We start from the raw sequence: 25,983 nt of genomic DNA, 5'->3' as shown, positions 1-25,983 counted from the left end.
GCTCGAGCTAAGTCAGCGCCTTAAACAATACAATACAAATACAAAATAAATGGAATCCACTGGAATGGCAGGTTAGGATCTGCAGGTCTGCGTGAGGTCAGGTGATACCACCCAGCAAAGCATTGATCTAGGCTTAGACTTCAGCTCCCCGTGAAGCTTTGGCGCAGATCTGCAGTGTTTTTTCTCTAGGTCAGCACAGAAATGTACGATATAAATGAGTCATCTCTATAGGCCAATGTTATCTAATGCACCATCAAATATAAGACAGTCAACGCAAACAATCACATCCCATAAACCATCAGAGTCGTGCAAAACCAAATGCCACTGTTTGATGTATGGACGGGGCAACAATAATAGGAAACACTCCTAGACCAGTCATAAGCCTAGCTTGGTATAGTAGGGACATTTTCTCTTTTCCTTCAGACACTGCATATGCACGTTGAAGATCCAATGACAGAAAACACCCACCATGGCACACAGAAGTGAAATAAACAGAGGCAGTCGGAAAAGGGAGTGAGTGTAGTAGGGCTGCAGGCCCAAAGAAGACAATATGGGATTTCATTTGTACATAGATGCAAGTACTGCTATGATCCTCTCTGTTGTTTTAAGCTCAACTTACAAAAACAGATAGCATATAGTCATGTAGGTTCTGGTGTACATGGCTACACAACACCAGACATCTGTATGTCAAAGCTAAAACATCTCCAGGATATATGGCAACACAATTTTTATTGACTTTCACTGACCTCATCACTGTCCAGGATGATACCATATCCCACTTAGAGCTCCACGTGACCTTTGACACAGTGAAGCACTGTGTCCTGAGGCAATGTCAATCTGGGTTTATTGATTCTTCTATTGGAATGTGCTAATTCCAATCTGCCCTAATGCAGAAGACACGACACAAACACTCCATTATCATTCCATCATCTTTCAACTACTATGTGAAGGGGTCTGTGTTGTTTTGAATACATTCTTTGCCAATTATATGATGGTGACCCCTAAGATATGGCCAGTGGATGGGTGGCAGCCATCTTGAAGAGCTGGATTTCTCAGTGTAAAACCAGTTCGATGAATGAGGACCTCTAGGTCTTTGGTACAGGTATTGCTCTCAGGCATGTGGTGCAATTTCGACACTTATGGGCTCATTCTGAGACCAGCCAGAAATGACCAGGAATGTAATTAACGGCAGGAGACAACAACTATGCCTGTTAATGACATTTGAGTTGTTCTGATGTGTTTATCTCTTGGTGGAGCAGAGGCAACACACAGAAGATCCTCTCTGCCTGTTAGCCCTGCTCTGTACAGGGACTCTGGTAGTCTTCAGTCTGATCTGAATGTGGGCAGAGAGGCTTAAATAATGGATTCCACCTGCAGTTTAGGTCAGTAGAATATCAGCAGAATCTGTCTATAGGGTTTCATTGTAATGTCAACCGCCATGCAGGTCTATGGTGGCAGCCATTTCTGCTTACTTGGTGGTAGAACCGTAAAATGGCACACAAACTCAGGACCATCGAGATGTCTATGCCTTTTTTAAACCACTACCACAAACGAATCTAAATACTAAGGAAAGGGTCACCCACACAAAACTGTTAGCGTATGGGGTACTTCCCGTGGAATTTAAACTCAACTTAAAACGATAAGCCTAGACCCAACTATACCAGCCGTAGCACAGAGCTCAACTTAAACCCAGTAAATCATTGGAAGGTTTATGCAGGGAAGTTCTCACATTTGCACGGACGTGTTGTCAAAGCAAATGTAGAATGGTGTGGCACAACTCATTTGCCATTTCAAAGCGTGCTGCGGCATCACAACTCAGGGAAAGGCACAGACTGTGGATCGCACCAGAAGACATTCTCATTGTTTATGCCTGCCCTCTCTATGGGCCTTTGGTTTTGGTCTTATCGGTCCGAAAGATCCCCCATCTGCGCTATATTAAGAGTGTGTTGATCACTTTTTTGTGTTACATGGAACAGGTAAAATGATGACGTATACTCAACCCTGTTGTGTTTACCCTGTGTAGGTTCTGAAATGGAACGAGCGGTGTTCAATAAGGCAGTTCGCAGACTTCAGAATCCTGCATCCATGGAGGATGATGGTGCAGGAGAGCGGAATAATTCAGCAAGAACCCCAGAAAGGGTAAGGGACCGGATCCCGAGGGCACCCACTGGATCAGGAGGCACTGGAGGATCTGGAATTTCTGGAAAGTTCAAGCTGACGTCAACCGCCGTGGCTGGAGATGACATCAGTCTTGTACTGAACCTCAAAAACGTGTCCGCTGACCGCAAAAATGTTCAAGTGAAATTGAGCTGCTCCTCCATCCTGTATACTGGAAGACGCTTGCAGGACATCTTCACAACATACAAATATGTAACTATCGAACCCAGAGGAGGTAAGTTTCCATATTAACTAACCTGTGAACTCACACTGCATTTTTAAACGAGGAGCAGCAGGACAATCCATTTGTCTTGTTTCATTCATGAAGGGAGCTGCATAGAATGAGGCGATACTGTAACTGACAAAGATAATGTGATCATATCTCAGACAGAGGGGGTCTGGCGGGAAAAGGAGACACCAGGGGACAAAGACCTGGTCCTAATGCAGCAGTGGGGGCTTCAAGGAATGAGGCCTTGCACGTAGTCAAGTACAGAGCAATCACTAATGTACAATCAAACACAAAGGGCCTGGAGGATAGCTCAGCAGCAACGCACTCGCCTTGGAAGCAAGATGGTGCGTACCAACACAGGTTCGATCCCCGGGTCGCGCGGTGCATACCAACACAGGTTCGATCCCTGGGTCATGCTTAGAAACCTCTGGTTATTAGGCACATTATAAATAACCAATTACAAAACTCTGAAAGGAATAGTTTTTTATGATTGACGATGGAGAGAAATATTTGCATTGCCCAGTCTATCCAAGATGATGCAGCATAAGTAATGAAATGAGGCACATCGTAGTGGTGATCTCTTCCTTATACATAACAGATGTGGCAAAGATGCGTATACCAGGACAACCAAATTGAATAGATTAAACTGTGGGACAAGAAGATAGAACAGTTCATTGTAATTGGGTCTTTATAATGCACTTAATACCCAGAGCTGAATACCCAGAGGTTTCTAAGCGCGGAACCGGGGATCGAAACTGTGTTCCTCACCGTCGTCTTGCTTCCAAGACGGGCGTGTTGCCCCTGGGTATCCTCCTGAGTCAATGTTCCAGAGTTCATTATGTGGGCTGGAAGCACAGACCTAAATTGGAGACGGGGCATAGACGTATAAATCTTGAATCACCACTTGGGAGAAACACTCCATGGTAGCAATAGGGCAAGCCACCCAGCCACAAGGAGACACTACATTAAGAGGGTAAGAGAAATGGCAAGGTGTTGGAAGTCAACGAAATTTACCAAATGAAACCAAGCAAACGATGGTTGTCCTAACGACAGAACATTTACCAGGAACTAAATGAAGCATCGTCTAATGACACTTTCTAAATGAAAAATGACAGCTCTGAAAATGTAATGATCTAATATATTGTGATTGTTTTCCGCAGAGGCCACTATTCCGTTAGATATATTCTACTCTGAATATGAAGGTTACTATGGCAATAACACCATGCTTTCAGTGACAGCACTATGTGAGGTACCGAATGCTGCCAAGGTGCTAATTCGGAGGGATATCGCCTTGGACAGCCCGCCCATCAACATCAGGGTAAATCTGCTTTTGGAAACTGATGTCTTGAGTTTAAGGAATGCACATTTTGGTTCACACACCTTTAAACTAAACAGTATATTTTTCCATTGTAGACATCCACAATTTACACATTAAAATGAATGGATATTTTTTTCTGTTTACAAATAACTCTTCAGCTCAGGAAAAGCATTCAATAGGTTTTTCAAACATTAAAGCTATGTCAACGGGAAATTAACACATTTCACTAAGTGTCTCTTATATTCTTATATAATTGTGACTGTTGACGGGACTACTCAGTCAATTTTTGTGATAAAAGCGTGTTTCGCATCATATTCTTCATCAGGGTTGAAATAAGATCAACACTTTTTGAAAGGTAAGCCATTCTTCACCTTGACATTGCACAATAAACTCAATATTTATATCAGAATTAGAAACCAATCTTATCCCCCCCGTTTAGAGACGGAGTGGAAGGAGAGGTGAGGGAAGGAAAGAGAAACCCCCGGGATGCTTTAGGTGCGACACTCCAGAAATCTTCTCCAAATCCTATCCTTTTATGTTTGTAGTCCTATCTCTTAAATTGGTATGTTTCATAAGAGGCCAGTGTACCCAAGTCTGCTACCCAGTCCTTTACCTTCGGCTGCACACTCTGTTTCAGGATCATAGGATAAGTATTTTTCCGATTAGCAGGGCTATTAGTAAACACTTCTGTCCTTATACTAGATGTCCTACAGGGTCGTCCATGCAGAGTAGCGCTAGTTCCCAGAATTCTCTGATCTGGTTATTCATCACTATGCTTACCCTAAGAAATATCTCAATCAAATAGCGTCTTACTCTTCTGAAGTCAATGAAAATATGGAACAGGGTCCCGCGAGGCAAGTCACATGACCAGCATTTTTGTTCTGTTAAGAGGCATAGCTTGTACTTCTTGGTGGGTGACCAGAAGGAAGGCAGCCTGATCCACCCTCAAGTAAATGTATACACTCTGACTGTCTATTTAATGGCATTGCACATTTTCACGGTCACCGTTAGGGCACTTCATTATAGTGGACATCTTCAAATATGCCTGTGATGAGCCTTTTACTAATAGCTTGAGTGTACAATGCTCACTTAGGATCTGGGGCAAGGCTGAGCTTTCCAAGTTCAAATTCTGGTAGGACTGTCTCGGTCCTACCTCGTGCGGAGGTCACCACATTGACTACCATTAATAATGGGCAAAAATAACAACTCTTATTAAAAGCACATAGAAGCTAGAGTGATCTGGCATTAAGCACTATAAAAAATGGTATTATAATATGATAGATTTGGTCTTAAATAGAAAATGCAATAGCTACACTAGTAGGCCAGGATGAATCAAACACTTCCCCAAACAGGATCTGTGGAAAAGATAATTCAGTCATTAACACTGCGCATTCTGGCAGTTTATGTGAAACACTCTCACAATTGAATTGAAGCTCGGGTAGACTGCAGACATATGGATTCACCATTAAATAAGATGGACAGGGAGCATTTTACCCAAAATACTGGCAATTTAGGTGCTTCAGGATTTATGTAAATCTAATAAGGATTGAATAATGGAGAACATGAAATTGTACAGCTATCTTTATTTTCATTGATACCTGAAGTCTCTGGAGTATATATTGCTAGTCTCAATACCAGAAAGGAATTTGGCAAACACGTTAGCAACAATAGATATTATGTGTGTATGCCACCATTGCCAATAAACATTTGGCTGACCAGCTCCTAGATTTGCTTGACAAAATATGCAATTACTATGAATTTGAAAACACTTAATAAAGTTGCCTTCATTGAAGATGTGAGGAATTGCCATCTGGCAAGGGTGCAAAGCACAGGATTTTTTTATTTTTATTGACAAAAAGAATGATGAGGCTAATTCCATCTCAACAAGGGGTAATCTGCCAACCAGATTCTCCCTTTCCCGTCGACTCCATGCAAAAACATATGCAATGCCGCATCAAAGCCAGATCCATGGCACGCGCTCTCTCTCTAGAGAGCTGGTTCGAAGGTCACAAGGTGCCCACTTTACAGCCGCATGGACTGACAAGTCCCTGCTGCACAGAGGCAGCATTTAAGATATCCCTCACTCTACCCAAAATTATGATGATCATGAGCCCCCCATGCTGGGGGCAGGGTAAACTCTAAATAAAAGCTATGCCTACATTCAAGCATAGTGGATGGTACTACTTATGATTACAAACACTACATTCCAATCAATATTGCCCATGTGTCAGCTCCTGTGAGCCACTCCACTATGGAAGTTGATGTGTATTGTGATCAGGACAAGAACCTGGAAGGCCGGGCCTCCTCTTTGATCTCTTTGTGAGAACAGGTAACAACCTCCCCCTGAGGCAGCCGCACAGTAGGCAACTGTCCCCGACCCAGGCATCAATGGAGCACACCCATTCAGAGGGAGTAGCCTCGCACCAGGGTGCTGCATCTAAAGGCCATTGTTCTCAGTGAGAAAGGAAGGGGGCAGGAGTATGATAGGCCGGAGGGCTCTCATCAATGGGGGAAGGTTTCTGCCATTTGGTTTCTCACTGTTCCTCTCTTTCCTGTCCCCTCTACTTCCTATGGAGCAAAGCACTTTGGGTGTGACTTTAACAGGAAAAGGTCCTCTCCATCCTGGAGCAAGTAGTGGACCATTAAGGCAGACAAGCTTCAGTCCAATCACCCGAGGACTCTTGTTCCTAAAAGAAGGGGTCTTCCACCACTTGGGCAGACTTGCTCAGTTCCTCTCTGATCCCTTAAGGCCGCAGATTCGATCTGAATAACTCACTGGACTTCCTTTGGGACAGTTGTACTCTCCAAGGCCCTCAGCCTGAGGTGAAGATGGAATCATCCAAGGCAGCAGGATGGTGTATCTCCTACCACTCCTAGGGCACATCGGATGAACCTTTGCTGTGGATCAAGGCCTACCACTCTGCACTGGAATCTCCTAAACTAAGAGTGCAGTCCCTGAACAGGAATCATCCTATTCTTGAGTTCCTCTGAAAGGACCTCACAGCAACTGGAGGACCAGACCAGCCAAAGCTCCCTGTTCACTGCACTGAATAAATCGCTCCGTGTTCACCTGGAACAAGAGGGAAGTCGCCGGCGCTGGTCGTGGCACTCCTCCACCAATCGAACATTTGTTTGCACCTTCGACGAGCTTGACACAGCATTGTGTCCCAGCCAAAGCTCATCACCTGGTAGTCCTGAAATGACTGCTCAATGCTGGAGCCTGAACCAAATCACTAGAGAGTCACTCTCTGACTTTAACCACGGGATACAACTATGGCTCATCTCAGCTGATCTGCTACATCATCGATCGCACACCAATGCACCAAAGATCACCACTTTGATGACCATCACCAGCTGACACAAACCACTGGAATGTCACTCATCAACCCCTCTCAGTGGCTAAAGCCTGACTATGGCTGGCCAGCTGCCAAGAGTTCCTGAACCGGCCAATTTGCATCCTTGATGAGCTGCCATTCTACCGCACAGAGCACTGCATTCACCCCTACTCAACACCTGCTTGCTGCTGGGACCTCCCCGATCCTACGTGCCCAAACTGAGCCTGATCAACTCGCATCAATTTGTGACCCGGGTCTGACTGTGTCAACCCACCAAGGACTGAATCCAGTTATCGTTGACTCTGAACTGCCCCCTCCTTCCACTTTGACCCTAGAGACTGGTTAGGTCATGATCCCTCCTGTTTTCCACCAAGATATAATTTGTATGGTAGTTCCTTACCTACCACTCCTGGAACTACGCTCAGAGGGCTACATTATCCAGTCTATCACATTTTCTCTGTTCTTCCTTTGTGGTGGGTTTTTGTACAGTGTATCTGTTCATTCTACATGCAGATGGTGTGTTTAATGAAAGTGTTTACATTTTTATAGAACTTTGATTGGACATTCCCTTTATTATGGACTGTGACTGTGTTGTTTGGGTCACTACTAGCTCGCCTTCACACCCCTCTTTACAGCATAGCCTTCTCTCGACGCACGTTACCACAAAATGCGAAGGAGCTATATCTGGTAACTGTCCCCGTTTTACCATTATGATTGTGTTTGGTGTGTAGAAGTGTTAGGGCTGAGTGGGCCATTTTACCCCAACTCATTCTTGTACTCCTGCAGGGCAGAATCTAATTTGTCACAACTAAACCAAGCTGGAGTTCAGAAAATGAAAACAACTAAATATCTTCTAAGAATTATATTAAAACTATTAAGCCACTGGTTTTCCAACATTTGCATAATAATCTGAAAGTATCCAGAAGGCCATCATTGAAACACCTGTAAGTGAATTGATGGAGTGTAGGGATTCCAGGGTATTCATGTCAAGCAAGATATGCATATAAACCCCCAGGGTTCTGAGTTCAATGGCCTAAAAATACCTTGGTATATTTTGTGTCACACTTGGACTGTAGCTCACAGCTAGTATCTGGTGGAAGAATGGGAGGTGGTGGTAAAGAAAACCTTTTGGAACATTTATCTAGTACGTATCAACCACTACGATGTTAATATTAACAGTAATTTGCTGATATTATTTAGACGTTCTTCCAGTAAATATATATGAAAAGGCATTAGTATGTCCCATAATAGGGAAGATGGTAATTTCGTGGTTATCAATTCAACCCAAAATTGATATAGCCAGTCCATTCTAGAACCATATATATTTGTTTTAATCAGTAATTCCTAGTGAATCTTTGACATACATATGGCCTGTACATTTTGTTGACGTTTGACTCCCAGTTTACATTTTCTACAGGATTCTAAGAGAAGTTGTAATTGTCCAAATTATAGTGCGAGTCTTACTTATATTAAACTTGTACCCAGAGACATTTCCAAATGTTTTAGACTAGTTGCACCTGTTGGAAGTGCAGTATAGTTTGTCTAAAATGCTGCTGTTAGCAAGAGTAATTCCAGTCTAGTTATGAAGGAGTGTATCCCTGGAGATGTCAAACTTGTCTGAATTAAAGATCAATATAGAGAGCAAACAATAGAGGTGATATCGGGCACCCCTGTTTGTATTTCTATTTGTATTATTTTATTTATAGAGCATTATCCAAAAAGCGCTTTGATAATGGATAGAAACAACAACAGTACAAATAACAGCAAAGAAAGTGAAAAATCAGGGAAACAGAATTACGTTTGGGACAATGATTGAAGCAGATGGGTTTTAAGCTGGGTCCGAAAAATATGGCAGAAATGGAGGAACAGAGAGGGAGAGGAAAGGAGCTCCAATTATTTTTGGAGCAAGAAGCGCAAATGAGCGTAAGAGCTGTTGAGTGATCCAACATCAACACCCGGCGTGTATTCATTAAAAAGACCTGGAAAAGCTTAGGAACAGAAAATATATTTGCAGTATTGACCCTGTGAGGATGCTCAACTCTATGAACTCCGAATAGGTGCAAGTGGTGCTGCTGTAAAATCTCAGTCCCATCTGATCTCTTGCACATACTCTGCCCGCAAAACAAGGTCATGTTTACATATTCATTTTGAATGACATAAAACCAAACTTTATATTTTTTATTGTGTTTACGAAGACAGGCACCAATACAATGGCAAAGATTGAACACTCAGAAGTTAACTTTCACATCTTTATCAATTTATCCTACACTCCACTAATGATGTTTGATTGTTTGGAAAAGGCAAAGAATTGCATACAGCTAAGAGAGGGCTCATGATCATACCCATAACACCACACATATATGTTTCTACAGCATTCGTTTCATCTTTGCAAAGAGAGTGATGGTTGGAGAGATCGAATCCACTTTATTCATATGTGATGTAATAAGCATTTATCCAGTACCTATGAGCACCATAGTGGTCTCCCAGTGCTATGAACCGGGAGTCATCCAATTGAGATGCATATTGATGTGTCCTTCCCTAATGAACCAGGGCATCAGTGATGATTTGCATTTTTGCACATGAGTAATCAACGTAATTTGGTTTAGGAACCTTTGCCTTTTGTGCGAGTGATAAGGGTAATTTGGAAGACTTAATCCAGCAACCTTGCATGGTGCCTAGAGCTGCCATCTTAGTCCTGTTCAGTAGAGCCCACATCCTCAGTACTCCTGGCTTGTAGTAACAATGGGAAAAGGCATAGTTGGCATCTGACGGGATATTAGGAAAAGCTCCATGTGCTTTTTGGGCATGGACATGATAATGTTGCTGATTTTGCAAATATGGAACCCATTGGGAGATAATATTAATTGCAGAGTGCCACACATTTTGGTAAAGTTTGAAGCCAAAATTCTACATCAAAATCCCTGATTGCAGAGATTACATAGGATGCTTTCTGGCCTTCTATAACATCATCTCCTTTCATTTTGCAGGTTCTGGATCAGGCGGTGGTATACGAGCCAGTGACTGTGGAGGTCCGGTTTTCAAATCCTCTCATGCTGACAGTGAAGGACTGCATCTTGGTAGCTGAAGGCAGTGGCCTGATTGATGGGCAGTTCAAGGCAGCGTAAGTGAAAGCACATCACTGGTTCTTCACAAAATTACATTTTCCTTAGTGAATATCCATCTATGATATCCTATCCACTGACGTATGTGCATAGCAGGTTATATAGCCTAGCAATCATCCTGAGCTCAAGGACTACAACCATGTAGTCATGTAGTCTGCCGTATGAGCACCCTGAAACTGCTCACTGATTCAGGTTACCACGGCCTCACTTTATACTGTGGTCAGAGATAGATGAAAACCAACAACAGACAGAAGATTTCTTTTCCAAATGGTCTTTCTTTATCTCTTTGTTTTTCGGATATACATTTTTGCAATAGTTTAGTCTGCCCTGCATGCTGTGGCCATTGGAGATTTCTTGAGCAGCACACTGGATATGAATAACCTGTATCCTAAAAAGGTGATCCTAGTAGCATACACCTTCGTTGAAAACCTTTAGTCACAGGAAGGGTGTTATTTTTCATTCATTACAGTTATACTTGTTTGGGAACAGGAAGAAAATTATTAGAAAAGAAGAATGGATGCATAGAACTAAAAGTAACATTTAAAATATTTGAGAAGGTACATCTTGTTCCATCTATCCTTTTCTGAGGTAATTGTGATTTGGGGAGATTTTGCTCATAAGAGTAAATGTGTATCAAGGAAAACTATTAGTTTCTTTGGTAGAAACAAATTACATTTCAATCAAAACATTTGAAGGATGATCGAACTTATGGGAATGTTTCTCGTGTAACCTTTACACATTAGGTTTCCCAGGATTCCCAAAATGACTGTTTTTTTTAGTTTGAACTATTTCTTTTTTTTATTTCATGATCTTGTAATATTACACCTTGTAAGCTTTAATAGCTTTTGGGTAGGTTTCCTTATGTTTGTGTAGTTCAGCTTTTTTGGATTCTTTGTTTCCCCTGATTGAGTGAGGTCAGCGAGAGAATGTTACTCTGAGCTTGGAGTGTGTGGGTGAGAGTGAAGGTTCTATCTGTGTTAGTTGGTGCCAGCCTGCCTGGATTTTTCGGTGCCAGTGAGGTTCTCCACTGGGGAGCAGACCCATCTGGGCCCTAGCCCCTCATCTATAACATCTGCCAGGTCATCTTAATATAGAATATTACTTTGGGGAAAAGATCAAATACAATAACAACCAAAACTAAGCCGGAAACTTGATATTGTTCTTGATTCCTACTGTTTTTGGGTGCCTACATAAAACCAAGTGATCGCCAAAAAAATAAACTACAGAAACAGAAGGAAACTGTTATATCTGCTTCCCATTGCCATCTTTGTGTCCCCTGAGTGAGAACTACCACCCATGAGTGGGTGAGAACTACCAGTGCTCACCCACACACTGATCTCCTTGCCCACCTTCCCCCCCCTCCCTTACAGTACATAAGCACCTCAAGAAAGTTCGGCACCTTTCTACAACTTTTTCTATTTCAAAGACAAGAATGCTCAGAATAGAAAACATTTTCACCATGGCCCAAAGCCATGCAGGGGGCATACCACACCCCAGGAGGGTAGTGTGGCATGCCATAGGGTCCGGTAGCTGATGGCAGTGGCATACATCTTTGCATATGAATCTCATTAAAAGTTCTAAAGGTTTGTGAAACACGACCCACCCACATTTCATGTGGCTCCAGTTATGCACAGACTAGTTCACCAACATCTACTATACATGTTTTACTCTATTCTTAGTTTTAATTCTGTTGCTTTATGGTGCATGACGATTTGTCCCCTTATACCTCTGGAATACAATGCATATTTCCCAGGGATTTATTTTAAAAACATCATCTGGGGAATTTCTTTGAAAAATATATTGCTTTTTTATTTTGAGCAAATTTGATGAGTATGATTCTGTAACCTGTTAATATGGGTGTTATTGAAGCAAAAATTATAGAATTACAAGTCTTTAGTGGTAAATGCTGAAGAAAATGGAAAATATTATTATTATATTTATATAATGCTTATGTGTCATATTAACAGTAATAGTAATAGTTGAAGTATTATTGCCGTTCATTTTTAATGTAAACGAACTGAAAAAGAGGTTAATTGCAAGGATTAAGACGTATCTTAGATTAGCATTCGGATGTAAATGTAAGTTTAGGCTTATAAAGTTTATTTCAGCACCAAAAACCGTCAAGGCACATTTACATTTTAAATCATTATCTTAAGAAATCTCAGGAATTTTATGTTCATTTAAGATGATAATATTTGTGTGTTTTAACTGGTATTATATATTTTAAGAACTAAAGACAAGTTCTCACTAATACACAATTTCATTCCTGTGTGCTGTACTTTAGGCTCCCATCCATGAGGCCCAAGCAAAGGATGAGGTATCATTTGAATATCACGCCGTGGAGGAGCGGTACCCAACAGCTGCTTGTGTATTTCAAAAGTGAGAGCATTTCTATGAAGGGTTTCAAGAGCGTAGACGTCGCAGAACGGAAGTGGATCCATTGATTGAGGTTATCCTTTTTTTCTGAGGTGCTCTTCAAGTCATTGCTGTAATAACACACATCTATGGTGGGTGTGTGATGCTTCCCACCCAAAAATGTACTCACACAAGGATGGCTTGATCAATGTCTTTGGATCATTTCATTCAATTGGTCATGCCTAATTCCAGATGTTATTGTATTGTCCCGGGTTCTGTGGACGGTCCACCATCATACTTCTACCTTGCATCTGTGCTAATAAATTCCTGAAATGCTTTTCAGATGTGAACATTTTAACATAGTAATCATTTTTCCTGACAGCATGCTCGCCTGGCTTTGCATCTCAGTTATCCTTCAAATTGTCAGATTCAAAGCTGTATTGGATTTCTCTATGCCACAGTTTATTGTGATGTGAAGTTGACACTGCCAGTTGTGTTCATCATACTGCTTCAGTACCCCCCGGAGTCCTATGGCCTTGACTAAATTACTTTCCAAAGCGTCGTATTACTGACTGGCCTCTATTATGACGAACAAAACATCAATCTTTACTGGAGTTATAAACTTCAATGTTAATTGATTAACATATTCAACAAAAAGGTCTGTTGCTTAGCTCATACTGTTTGTAATCTTGGCATTCAGCAAATGATGTATGTGTGCTCATCAAGAGGATAAAATATGATATTATGTTCTCTTTGGTTTATGATATGATATATGTTATTTATAGCATGCTTAATACCCAGAGGTTTCTATGCGCGGACCCAGGGATCAAACCTGTGTTTCTCTGTGTTGTCTTGCTTCCCAGGTGAGAACGTTGCCCCTGAGCTATCCTCCCAAGACTATAGATCATCTTGTTCGTCATCTTGGTTTAGATATGTCCACTCCCTTCTTTCCCTTCTTTCCCTTCAACCGGGAAAGGAGCCCTTAGTACTGACTTGCTTATTGCTTCTTTCCAGCCTTATATTTTCATACATTGGATGACCAATTAAATGTTTGGGTGAAACCCGTTCATTCAAATTAGAAGCAGCCATTTTTTGATCTGATAAAATCATTTGCACACTTAGAAGAAGCAGTATATATGTTAAGGTGAGCGGGAAAACTCAGGGGCAACGCGTTTGTCTTGGAAGCAAGACAGTGCAGTGCAACACAGGTCCGAATCCCGATCCCACACTTAGAAACCAATCTCTGGTATTAAGCGCATTATAAAAGACTAATAATAATAAAAGGGGTCGCTTATTTTCTGCTAGCGTAAAGAATTTGTTTTTATTTTCAAAGAGCAAATTGATCTTAAGACCTTGCATCATAGGAGCCCAATAACGGCTTTATTGTCAGCACCTAAACTCAGGTTCCTTCGGTGACTACATCGTATTAGACAAAAAAAGCAAATTGCTATTATGTTGCATTTTCTGAAATGGCTAAATAACTATTTGACGACACTGACATTGATGTTTAATCCTTGTATATTTAGAATGTTTAACAGCATAGGTATGATTTATGTTTTTGCCTTGTCATATTTGTAAATTAGAAAATGTTCTTGCTAATCTGAGACCTTTGCACTTTACAGTCAGGCCTCGGACAAAAAGAAGTGTTACATTCTTGTGCAATAAAAACGTAGGAATCACAAGTATTTATTCATCTGTTTTTATTTTTTTTTTTAAACTGGAAATTAAGCAATACATCTTAACAGTCCATTTTTTAAACTCTTGCCTGTTAAACAAATGTGCCTTCCCCTGAATATTTCCTCTCTTTAAATTGACTTGCATGGATGTGAAGAAGACAATTGTGGCATTCTGCTTCTTTTAATGAATGACTTGAAAATACGAGCATGAAATACATTCATTCTCTACACAAAGAAAATGACATTGACTGAGCCTCTTTCATGGACCCACTGGATCAAGCAGTGTAATTGGCTTCATAACCTACTTTCTAAAAGCAAGTTCCTTGGAAATAGCCTGGCAGTTTCATATAGGAAATGTGTTTCCTGTGGTTTAAACTGGACCCACACCGAAGGCGGGAGAAGGGGGATTCAGTCTCTTGCTAGCTGAGATTGAGGTGGCTATTAGTATTTCAAAGTGACAAAAAGCCCCGGAACCCAATGAAGTTCCCATAGATTTATATAAGGATGAGTCCATGGTGTGGGCTCCAGGGTTTTGGTGACTTTTTAATGCAGTGATTTGGTTAAACATGTCCCAGCCTCCTGGTGTCGGGCCGAGGTAGTCCCAATGTATAAAAAAGGAGGCAGGCAGTATCCAGGTAATTATGGTCTGATTGCATTATTGGAAACAGCGTAAAACATTTTTTTTATTATTTATTTAAATTTGTAGAGCGCACTGCAGCCCGCAGGCATCAAGGCGCTATGTCAGAGCTTAAGAAGGCTTAATTAAGGGTTACAAGGAAGCCACCCAGGGGTGCTTGTTACAGTTCAGAGAAAGTGTTTACAGAGTAACACAGAACACACATGCAGGTGCAAATTGTCATAGAATCAAGGTTAAAGCAGTCAGACAAAGAGGTTAGTTTTGAGGGCTTTGCGAAAGGCTGAGTGGGATTCAATGATCCTGATGTGGGGCGGTAGAGAGTTCCAGAGTAGGGGGGCGACAGCAGGGAAGCTGGAGCCGCCTGCCCGGACCTTACTGGTTCTGGGAACCGATAGGAGGTTAGAGTAAGGGGATCTAGAAGGTCTAATGGAGGCGGGTTTGGTGATTCTGCATGACAAGTAGGGGGGCAAGGTTGTGGAGGCACTTTTGAGTCAATGCCAGGGCTTTGAATGTGATCCTCTCCTTGAGTGGGGGCCAGTGGACCTGTCTTCTAAGTACCGAGATGTGTTCTCTACGCGTGAGGCCGGTGGCGGCTCTGAGGGCGTTATTTTGAACAATTAGGAGTTTGGCGACATTCTTTTTTTTTATATAACCTTTATTTTTGCATTTTTCCAAACTTGTTACATTAACATTCACACCTCAAAGGGGTGTGTTCCCAAAGCGCCCAACCCAGCTCCCCCACTACCCCCTGCCCCCCTCCACTCAGTCTGTCAACCCTCGCCATAGTTCGACCCCTCCTCCATGTGGGTAAGTACTTATGCCAGGGTTTTTTTGCTTGGCCAAGGTTTGTGTCCCTGCATTAGGTGCCGAGTTCGCCCATCGAGGACGATGCGTCATCAGCTGTTTCGTTGATTGAGAATGCCACGAACGGGCCCCAGATGTGGGGAGGGCGTGCGTGTTGTGGCAGTGTTTTGATGAAATCAGACTCGACATCTTGGCAGTAAAGGATGTCTTTCCACCAGTCTGCTACCGTTGGGACTGACCCACGTCCCCAGGTCATGGCGACTCTTCTGTGCGCCAGGGTCAGTAGCACCCCTGTTAGTTTCCTCACGGCTGGTGAAAGTTGTTGCGTCATCCCGAGAAGTGCCACCGTCGGGACGCGTTGCGCTTCTTCCCCTATAATTGTCGACGTGGTCTGAAGGACTTGGGTCCAAAAGGGTGATAACTTGGGGCAGTCCCATGCAAGGTGTACAAAGTCTGCAGTTAAGTTTCCACATCTCTCGCATTTTGCCGGTGAATCTGGATGTTGTTTGCTCTTTTTAGTGGGGTAAAGTACATCTGGTGGAGAAAATTGAAGTGAATTTGCTTGAGACGTGAGTTTAGTGCTATTTATTGTGTTTGTCATGGTTTAAATGTCCATTCATCCTCAGGGATCACTGCTTGAAGGAATTTTTCCCATCTAGTTTTCGTGTGAGGGTTAATGGTTGCAGTGTCAGTTAGGAAGGATTTATAGTTGGTTGAAACTAGTCTTTCCTTCACCCTGCATTTGGATCATGTTGTGCAATAACTGCCAAGTCGAGGGTTCACGTGGGTAGGTGGGGAAGAGTGCTTGGAGGGTCTATCTAGTTCTAAAATAAAGAAACTTATCTAAAGCAGTAGTGCCTCCTCTCTCTGTTACCTGTTGTGGAGTCATAAAGATACATTCAGTGAACAGATCGCCTAGGGTGTTTAGCTGTAAATTTGCTACCGAGGTATGGAAGACTTTTTCGGAGGTCCGAGGTATCTCTGGGATGAATTTGATCGGTAGGAGGGGTGAGTATCTCACTGAGACTTTGTATTTTAATGCAAGTCTCTTCCAGACCGCGTATGTCGTGAGGACAACATTCATAGTGTTACAGGGCACTGGGAGCTGACTAATGACCAACACCCTCAGCAGGTTAGGAGTCGCCAGGGCCCGCTCTATTTGTACATGGGGTCTGACAAGGTGAGTGTTGTACCAGTGGCCGAGGCACTGCGCCTGCCCCGCCCAGTAACATCTCTCAAGGTCCGGGAGAGCGAGTCCCCCGTTGGATACTGGGAGTATCAGGGTTGAATGAGCCACTCTGGCGGGTTTGCCTGTCCATAGGAGTTCAAGGACCATACTCTTGATTTTCCTCAAAAAGGGTTTTGGGATAAGAATGGGGATGTTAGAGAAAAGGTAAAGAAGTTTTGGCAAAATTAGCCCATTTAACTAAGGAGGCCCTGCCCCACAGGGTTAGCGGGAGAGATTTCCAACGGTTAACCTTCTCCTGGAGTATTTTTTATGTTGACTCGTAGTTGTCTCAAAAGACTTCATGGTAGTTTAGTGAAATTAATATTCCTAGTTAGAGTACCCATGAGGTTTCCCATGTAAAGTGAAAGTCCTCAGCAAATGGTACAATGGCGGGGATGAGCGGGAATATTATTGATTTGGTATGATTAATTTGTAACCCGGAGATTGCACCAAATTTAATTACCTCTCTCATTACTGGGTTCAGGTTTTCGGCAGAGTCATGGATGAACAATGCTACATCGTCTGCATGTAGGGATATGATCAGCCTGTGCAGGCCTATTCTGAGTCCCCGATGGAGCTGATTGGATCGTTGGGACGACGCCAGAGGTTCCATTACTAATGCAAATATCAATGCTGACAGAGGGCAGCCTTGCCTGATACCCCGTTGTAGCTTGATGGGAGTCGATCTCGCCGATCCTACTACTATTGTCGCCTCGGGATTGTTGTAAAGTAGGGATAAAAGTTTAATGAAACAGGCTCCTAGGCCCATCCGAGTGAGTACTGCGAATAAGAAGGGCCATTCCACCGATTCGAAAGCCTTCTCAGCATCAAGTAAAACAGCGACGGCTTGGTGATCGGGGTTGAGAGCCTCCATGACCCCAAACAGCCTTCTGATGCCGAATGTCGTGTTGCGGCCTGGTACAAAGCCGGCCTGATCTGCAAGTACGAGACCCTGCATCAGTGGCAGCAGCCTCTTGGTAATTATTTTTGCAGTATTTTGTTATCTAAGTTAAGTAGGGAAATGGGTCTATATGACGCACATTCTTCTGGGGGTTTGCAGGATTTATGTAGGAGGATAATATTGGCCTCTCGGGTGGTTTGTGGAAGGGAACCTGATTCTAGCGCTTCACCGTTAACCTCGGTAAGAAGGGGGGCTAGGGTGTTTGCGAAAGCTTTGTAGAATTCCCCGTTTAGACCATCGGGCCCTGGGGCATTGGTGTTTGGGAGGGATTTGATGGCCTCGACTATTTCGTCTAATGTGATGGGTTTGTTAAGGGGTTCCCGTAGATCTCTTTCTACCGAATACAGTTCAGTTTCTTCAAGGTATCTGTGTAATGCTTTGGTGTCTGCGGTGTATTTAGAGGTGTAGCGGTCTTGGTAGAAGGATCGGAATGTGTCTGCTATTTCTTCATCTGTGTGCATGATTGTGCCGTGAATGGAGCGTATTCTCTCGACCGTTGTGAGCTTCCTGTCAGCATTTACTAGCTTCGCTAGGAGGGCTCCGGGTTTTTGGCCTTCGCCGTAGTGACGGATCTGGCTGTTCCAGCCTAGGAGTTTTATTTCTCGTTCCGCTGTGGCCCTGGACGTTTGTAGTTCTTTCTAAAGAGCGGCCTGGACTCCGGAGTCGTCCGCGGCGAAGAGTTTAAGCTTGAGGATTTTTAAACGCTCTTGACTGGAGGTTAGCTCTTGACGGATAAGTTTAAGGATGACGTTCTCTTTGGCCAAGCAGACCCCTCTCACGAAGCACTTCAGTGCCTCCCAGATCGTGCTCGCCGAAGTCACTGAACCCACATTGTTTTCCAAGAATGTTGAGATCTCATAGCATAGTTCTGAGGCAAACACTTGGCCCTGCAGTGAGCCCGGCTTGAAGCGCCAATGTAGAAGGTGAGAGTTGTAGATGGCTGGATTGCAAATGAGGGTTACCGGGGAGTGATCAGAATGGGTTTTTCGGTAATATTTGGCAGAGCACTGGCTGGAGCGAACTTCCGGTGGAGATACAAAGGTAGTCTATTCTGGAGCTGGTGTTGTGCACTGCTGAATGAAATGTGTAGTCGCGCTGTTCCCAGTTATTATGTCTCCATGCGTCTACCAACTTATATGCCTTGCAAATTTCCTGTATTTGGAGGCTGGCCTTGGAGATCGGCAGTGTTGTGTTTCGCGACCTGTCCTTAGCTGGGTCTAGGGCAGTGTTGAGATCGCCTCCCCAGATGATTGTTCCCGCTGCCTGTGATGCTAGGTGTGTGAGCATCCAGTCAAGGTTATTTGCTCCATCAACATTGGGTCCGTATGAGTTGACTAATGGGACCTCTTTTCCTTCCACTATCCCTCTCACCAAGAGGGATCTGCCTTCGGTGTCCCTTAATGGAGTTTACCAGTCAAAACCCGGATCCCCTGTTGATCAGGATTGCCACTCCTCTGGCGTAGGCTGAGTACAAGGAGAAGTACCTATGACAGCCCCAGCTGCGGGCCCATTGGTGTTTTTTTTCGGGAAGGAGATGTGTTTCTTGGAGCATGGCAACGTCTATATCATGTCTCTTCAGGTATTGCAGGAGCTTCCTTGTTTTTGAGGGGCGATTGCCCCCTCTAATTTTCCAAGTGTTCACCTTGAATTATTTGTTTATTGTGAATATTTATGCTGCTATTGTTAGGTTTGACATGAGGGATCTTCTGGAATTGTTGGTAGCGTTGGCGACTGACACCTGCCGGTCTCCAGAGCAAGCAGAGGAGGGGGAGTGACAGAGCACAGTGAGTTGAGGGGATTACGGGGGTCAGCGGTCTGGGGGCGCATTCCCAACCTTGTTCTCTAACTTACTTCCTTACACAGCCAACCCCCAACTCACCTGTTGGTTCTTTTTGTCGGAGTAGGATCCGCAACGGCACGGATCCATCCCTTACTTTCCCACCCATTAACAATGAACATTTGAATTAACTTTGTTGTGCAAGGGGCGATAGGGGCTTCCCAAATTGCACAGCCGCGGAGTGCTAGACTCCTGTGTCATTTTGGATCAGTTGCTGTGTTTTTTATTCGGGTTTTAGTGCCGATGACCTTGAGACTGTCAAGAAGGGTTTCTGCGGCCTCTTTCTCTTTGCATGCATGTTTGGTTGGTGCTCAGCCCGGGGCATCCTTACCGATCCAGGAAAGCATTGCCCTCCTCTGGTGTTTGGAAGAAATTGACTTTCCCCCCATGTTGTACCCTGAGGCGCGCCGGGAAGAACATTGAGTAAGAGAATTGGTTCTCTTTCAGCCTTTGTCTTGTAGCAGTAAAGGATCTTCTCTGGGACTGGGCAGCTGGGGAGAAGTCTGGATAGAAGTGTATCCTGTCCTCATCGTGGAGGAGCTCACCTTTCTCCCTGGCCAGTTGCAAGATGGCGTTGCAGTCTTTATAGTTGAGTAGTTTCGCTATTATTGGCCTGGCAGGGGTCCCAGGGATGGGTTTGATGGATGGGATTATGTGTGCTCTTTCCACGACAAAAAGGTGTGAGAGGGAATCTCGGCCAAAAAGGGTAGTGCACAGCGATTCCACGAAGTGCTCCATTTTTTGTGTCAAGCTGGTGTTCTCTCACCCCAATAATCCTGATATTGTTCCGTCGGGAACGGCCTTCCAGAACTTCGCACTTGGAGATGGTGACCCTCATTTGGGTCTCGAGCTGAGAGATTCTGGCTTCTAGGGTCACTGTGCTATCATGAAGGTTGGAGACGCGTTGCTCCACCTCATTGAGGCGCTCAGTGTGGGTGTCCTTTCTGTGTTGGAGGAGATCAACTTTAGAGGAGAGGCCGTCCATTTTATTGTTTAGACTCCCTATGCCCGCCTTTAGGTCCAGTAAGAGACCCTTGATGTCAATTGTGGCGTTCCCCTCTGCCATTTGGTGTTCACTGTCGGTTGGGGACTCCGGTTTTTCTTGGAGTCTAGGGGTTTTGGGGGCAGTTCCAGCTTCGAAGGTTAGCTTTCTCTGGGATTTGTCTGTCTTCCCCATTGGACCAGGTCTGCCGGAGGCATCTGTGCATTATTCCTTTTGGAAGAACTTGGATTTGTGGTGCCAGTTATCACTGTATGAGGGGGAGCTTGAAAGTCGAGCTCAGTTCTGGTGTAAGTTTCTGATAATGTGCTCTCCGGGGGGACCGGGAGCCCAGTGGTGTGCTTGCCGGGAGGCTTGTGGATTTTGATGGTGTTGACCTAATAGCCATTAGCACAAGAGGGAGTCGCACATTCTAGCTGGACCCTGCTTCAGCTAAAATCGTTTTCAAAATGTCAATGATTGATCTATTGAAATGTTCCACATCACCAGAAGAAGATGGCTTATAGGAAATATGCAGTTTCCTTTTCATACCCAAAATGTGACAAATCGTAGTCATCACTACACTAGTAAAATGACTTCCATGGTCTGATTGTTTTATTTGAGGCAAGCCAAACGTAGAGAAAATATGGTTCACTAGCAATGTGGCCACTGTTTGCGCACTGCAGTCAGGTGTCGGAATGCACTCCAAACATTTAGACATTTAGCATGTGACTGCATATATATGTGTCCCCGTGTTGATCTTTGGAGCAGGCCAATGAAATCTATTTGCAAGTCTGACCAAGTAGTGTCAGACCTCTTTTCATTAAAGCTGCCCTATGTGTTGGAGAGGCAGACTGAAACTGTACACAACCCAAACATCCCTGAATATACACCTCTACATCTTGGGACATGTGTTGCAAATAAACATATGATTACAAAATGTCCAATGTTTTCTGTGACCCACAGTTACTGCATCATGGGCATTATGGAGCAACAACCCCCGAAATTACAAAGGTACCACCCACTGGATCTGGCCTGACACATTATGGGCATTGCAACATTTTCACCCATTATTCAGGGGGAGCGAATGATTGTTGAAACAAATGTTCAGTCCATCTTGTAATCAAATTCTCTTTCTGTTCTTTAACAATACCCTCAATTCCTCACTCTCTCTACAGTCCTCCTCTGTCAGAGGACTTTGCTCTGCATCCAGCAAGAGGTTGTAGAACAGACCTTAAATGGGATCTTCTTTTTGTGCCTTGAGCAAGTCTGACTCAGGCATATCAAAATACCATTGTGCGGCAGGCTTATCAACTGTCCCCTGAGATTTGGAGCATGTTATTGCATCCACTTGGATTTCACCAAGGAGGTGTTCAATAGGAATATATTCCCCCATCACTGCTCTAATCTTGGCTAACTGTTCTGCTAACTGTTCTGCTTTGCCATTTCCCTATTTGGCTTGCTCTGGTGTTTTCAGATCTTTTTTATTCTCTAGTAAATGATCATGTCATTCTTTGAAACAAGCGTATCTATGACTTCAATGTCTTCTTGTTAAATGTGACCATTCCTCTCAATTTCCACTCCAATAAACATTCTGTAAAACTATTTTGAGCATAATCAGAATCAGTAACTAAAACTATTTCTTTGAATGTAGTTTGTACTGTTGTGCATATTGCCTTATAGATGGTGGTTTACTCTGAATCTGACTGTTTCCTCTCTCGGCTGCATCTGGGAGTGTTTTGCTCCGAAATATCCCAAATTCACTCCACCTATTGATGTAACTGAACAGAGTACGATTCCATGAATACTGTAGTTGGTTAAACGAAAAGGCAACTAGAGTTTGAATATCTTCAGCTAGTGGAACACACTTATTCCCTGCTGAAAGATCCAAAGTGGTAACTACCTTTGACTCTTGAATCTATGCAACGCCCTGATCAATAAATGGTAGTGGTTCCCCAGACACAGGTAACCTATTGTTTAGCTCCCTCAAGTCTGCGCACAAGCACCATTGACCACCAGACTTTGGCACACTTAATAGGACTCCAAACAGGACAAGTGTAGCCTATACTGCTGCACAAATACAGGCTCCCTATGATATCCCTCTGGCAGTGTTACAATATGCAAATCAGTAAGCCCAGAATCATAGGAGTATTTGGCAAATACCTCTTTGAATTCCAGGAGTATTTTCCACAACTTAATTTGTGCAAGCATCTGGTTTTCCAGACATCCTTAGTGGGACCCGCGAGCAGACCTCGTAATGAGGCGGTAGAGGTTTAACGGCGCCGACAGCTCTACCGGTGCAGTAAACCTTCTACCGCCTTCCTCGTAATGAGGCCCAATGTCACTGAAGCAATTCAAACAGCAGAAGAGAACAATGAAATGGACTTCAAAGTGCATCAGCACACCACAGTATGACCCTTCTACAAAAGGCCACATCTATCAATTCTATCTAGCTAAAGAAGATGCCAGCATTGCCCACCAGAACATGTAGGATTTGTTATATCTCTAGGTCACTTCCACCTTCTGTAGGAGCCTGGATTAAAATGCCACATATGGGGAAATAACTTGTGTTATGTTTTATTATTTGGGTACAATGTTGGCTACATTTGCAGACCTAGTGCAGTGATGGGCACACTAACCTTTTTATTGTGGAAGAATAAACCCTCACAATAAGAGGTACCACACACATGGTTTTTATAACAGCGCTCTTTGGCTTTTATCTGTATTTTTTAAAAATAGGAGTCCAAACTCGGCTTATCAAAATCCAGCTGGAAAGTCTTATTACATCATAGAACATCTGCATACAAGAGAAGTAACAAGATAAAAACATGTAATTGCACATTTTACAGAGGAGAGAAAACATTCTATATTGTTCCTGATATTCAGCCTTATTTGCCATTTACCATTTCCAGACAAATGATAAAATGAGAACTGTGCTCACAATCAGCTCAGCGAGGTGAACACACTTTGCTGCCCCTCTTCATGCATTCACTCTGATCACAAGAATTTCTCTTTTCTTGTAGCGAGACTATTTACACATCAGCATTTGGCAGGGGACCCAGAGGTGGACTTGGCAGTCATACTAAAAAGCCTTTTTCAACCTTGCAAAATCTACACTTCTTATAAGAACAGAAAAGCATTGAAAACAGATAAGCACCTCCCAAGTCTGACTAGGGCTTTGCCTAATCACCTATTCTATTCATCTTTATTGTTTTTACTAATACTCACTGAGCCCAGAGACAGAGGATTCAGCTTGAATGGGAAATGGCTTTGGTTGGAATGGCTGTCTTCTTCCTACACAGCTGGTTGCTCAGGCTTGCGCAGCACAGGCCTGCCCCTTCTTCCTCCAGACTCTGGCTGCAGTCTCTCAGCTCACACATGGCCAGTCAGTCACCAGTTCCTGAGTCCCCTGAATTCTCTCCTTCTCCCTCGAACCTCCTTCTTCTCTCTGTTTCTGTTGGCAGCCACCTCTCTCTTTACTCCTCCTCTTCCTTTTAAGGCCTTTTTCCTTCCATCATCCTTTCATATATCTTCAAAAGAAAGTATATGATTTTACCACCCATTCTCGTACCTCCTGCCGTGATGTCACCTATCTATCAAACACCTCCGCTTTAACTAACTCCTAGTACATTGCCAAACTCTTTCTGTCCTTCACCATGACCTCTGTACAGCACTGTTTCTCCAGGCCCGGATGAACATGCAGCATTTTCATCCTCTGTTTCCTGCAGCTGCCTGCTCTTAAAGAGTTTTTACAAAATGCATTCTGCTGTCTGCCACGAAGACTCCAGTTCAGCTTTCAGATTTTCTGCATTTCTTTCTAAACCCACATAACTATGTAAATGGTACATTTTCACCCATGGCCTGCAGTGTGGCCTTCTAATTACTAATAGTTTAGTCTATTAAGGTTATTGTTTAGGGATTAATAATTAGTCGAGTTAATTGTTAGTGCCTACACTAGAGTGCCATATTATGCTAAAGGTGGAGCCAAGTACCCCCATCCCAAGCTCTGCCCCATGCTGCCTTTATGTTGAGGACCACAGTGGGAGACACATGCAGTTCCAGTAAGAATACCAGTACCACAAAGAGTTATGGAAGCAAGGTTCCCATTGAGAATACCATGCATGCATAAATGAAAATATGATGGCCATTTCAATGAAATCCCGGAGGAAATGGGATAAACAAAGAGAGAAGACTGGTGAGGTCATACGGAGCAAAACTAATACACTGATAAAAGAAGTTATAGAGATACTAAACATGTCATAGAGTCAAGGAGGAGGAGGAGATGATAAAGATGATCAACATTTCGGGCTTGAGATGAAGATGCTCATGCTACAGAAATAATGAAGACGAAAACAAGTTGTTTTACATATGTACAGATGCAGGCAACACAAGCAGACAAAGTATTCTTAAGGCTAGCTACGTAGTGAATTAGATTGCAGCGATGGGTCAAATGTATATGTATAGGAAGGAAATGGACTACAGATATTTCTCAGCTTACTTTTAGCAGAGTTTAGGCCCAGGAGCAGAAAGCTGTTTTCAGTGTGTCGCAGTTGATAAAAACAGCTGAATTACAAAGGTGAAGTCAAGAAGGCTTGGTTGACCCAACCCCAGGAAGTCAAGGCCACCCTAGGCCTGAATGTTCCAACACAAGCTACAAATGAATAAAAGAGAACACGCTCCTGTGTGGAAATAGGTGGAGGACCGGTAAAAGATGTCTGAGTTTCTTCATCTAATAGGGTGTAATACAGTAAAATACTCTAAAAACATGGTCTCTAGTCAAGTGGCCAGGCAAGGATAGTCACTGGACTGAGCTGAATCGAAACTGGGAGGCAGAGGATACTATCCTCCCTCTTATTCCCAGGCTACCAAGAACAACCCAAGAACAATGATCAAAGGGCTAATTGCCTGGCAGACCATTGAGTGATGACAGATAGCAGGATAACGAGGTGGATAGCTAAGGTAATGACCAGTCCACCAGCACCTGTGTGTCGACCTGCGTGCTACTTAGCCATGAGGAATATTATAGAGTGGTGTGAGAGTGTTAACCAATTGTAGAGGGCTACGTAGTTAAGAGCCCTATAGAGTGTCTATCCAATGGGACGTCGTGTATTTGATGAAGTTCATGATGACTTGCACCAAGGGAGGACTTAGTTACCCACCGGATGTTAGAGACCCAATCACTTTCCCTATCACGTATGGAATGTACACTTATATGTTCCTTGTAATCCTATCAGAATCCCCAGTAGGTTTTTGTAGTTGCCATGTAGGATGACGTAGGTTAGATGTCAATGATGATGAGTGTTTGCTATAAAAGTAACTTTTTTATGAAATTGCATTGAGATTGT

General features: G+C 43.3%; 1 protein-coding gene across 1 annotated transcript in view; it reads left to right on the top strand.

The window, feature by feature from the left end:
• The window catches only part of LOC138579924 (protein-glutamine gamma-glutamyltransferase E-like), a 90,500-nt gene extending 76,499 nt beyond the window's left edge, over positions 1-14,001 (top strand). The window contains exons 10-13 of the mRNA XM_069650145.1: positions 2,024-2,392; positions 3,547-3,704; positions 10,027-10,160; positions 12,446-14,001. Of these exons, the coding sequence (XP_069506246.1) occupies positions 2,024-2,392; positions 3,547-3,704; positions 10,027-10,160; positions 12,446-12,605 (821 nt within the window). The 3' untranslated portion in view covers positions 12,606-14,001. The remainder of the gene's footprint in view (positions 1-2,023; positions 2,393-3,546; positions 3,705-10,026; positions 10,161-12,445) is intronic.
• The last annotated feature ends 11,982 nt before the right edge of the window (positions 14,002-25,983 follow it).

This window comes from Ambystoma mexicanum, chromosome 3p (genome assembly GCF_040938575.1).
Source record: "Ambystoma mexicanum isolate Mex_15411 chromosome 3p, UKY_AmexF1_1, whole genome shotgun sequence".
NCBI lineage: Eukaryota > Metazoa > Chordata > Amphibia > Caudata > Ambystomatidae > Ambystoma > Ambystoma mexicanum.
The sequence above is the reverse complement of the archived record's forward strand: the minus strand, read 5'-3'. Positions and strand labels throughout refer to the sequence as shown.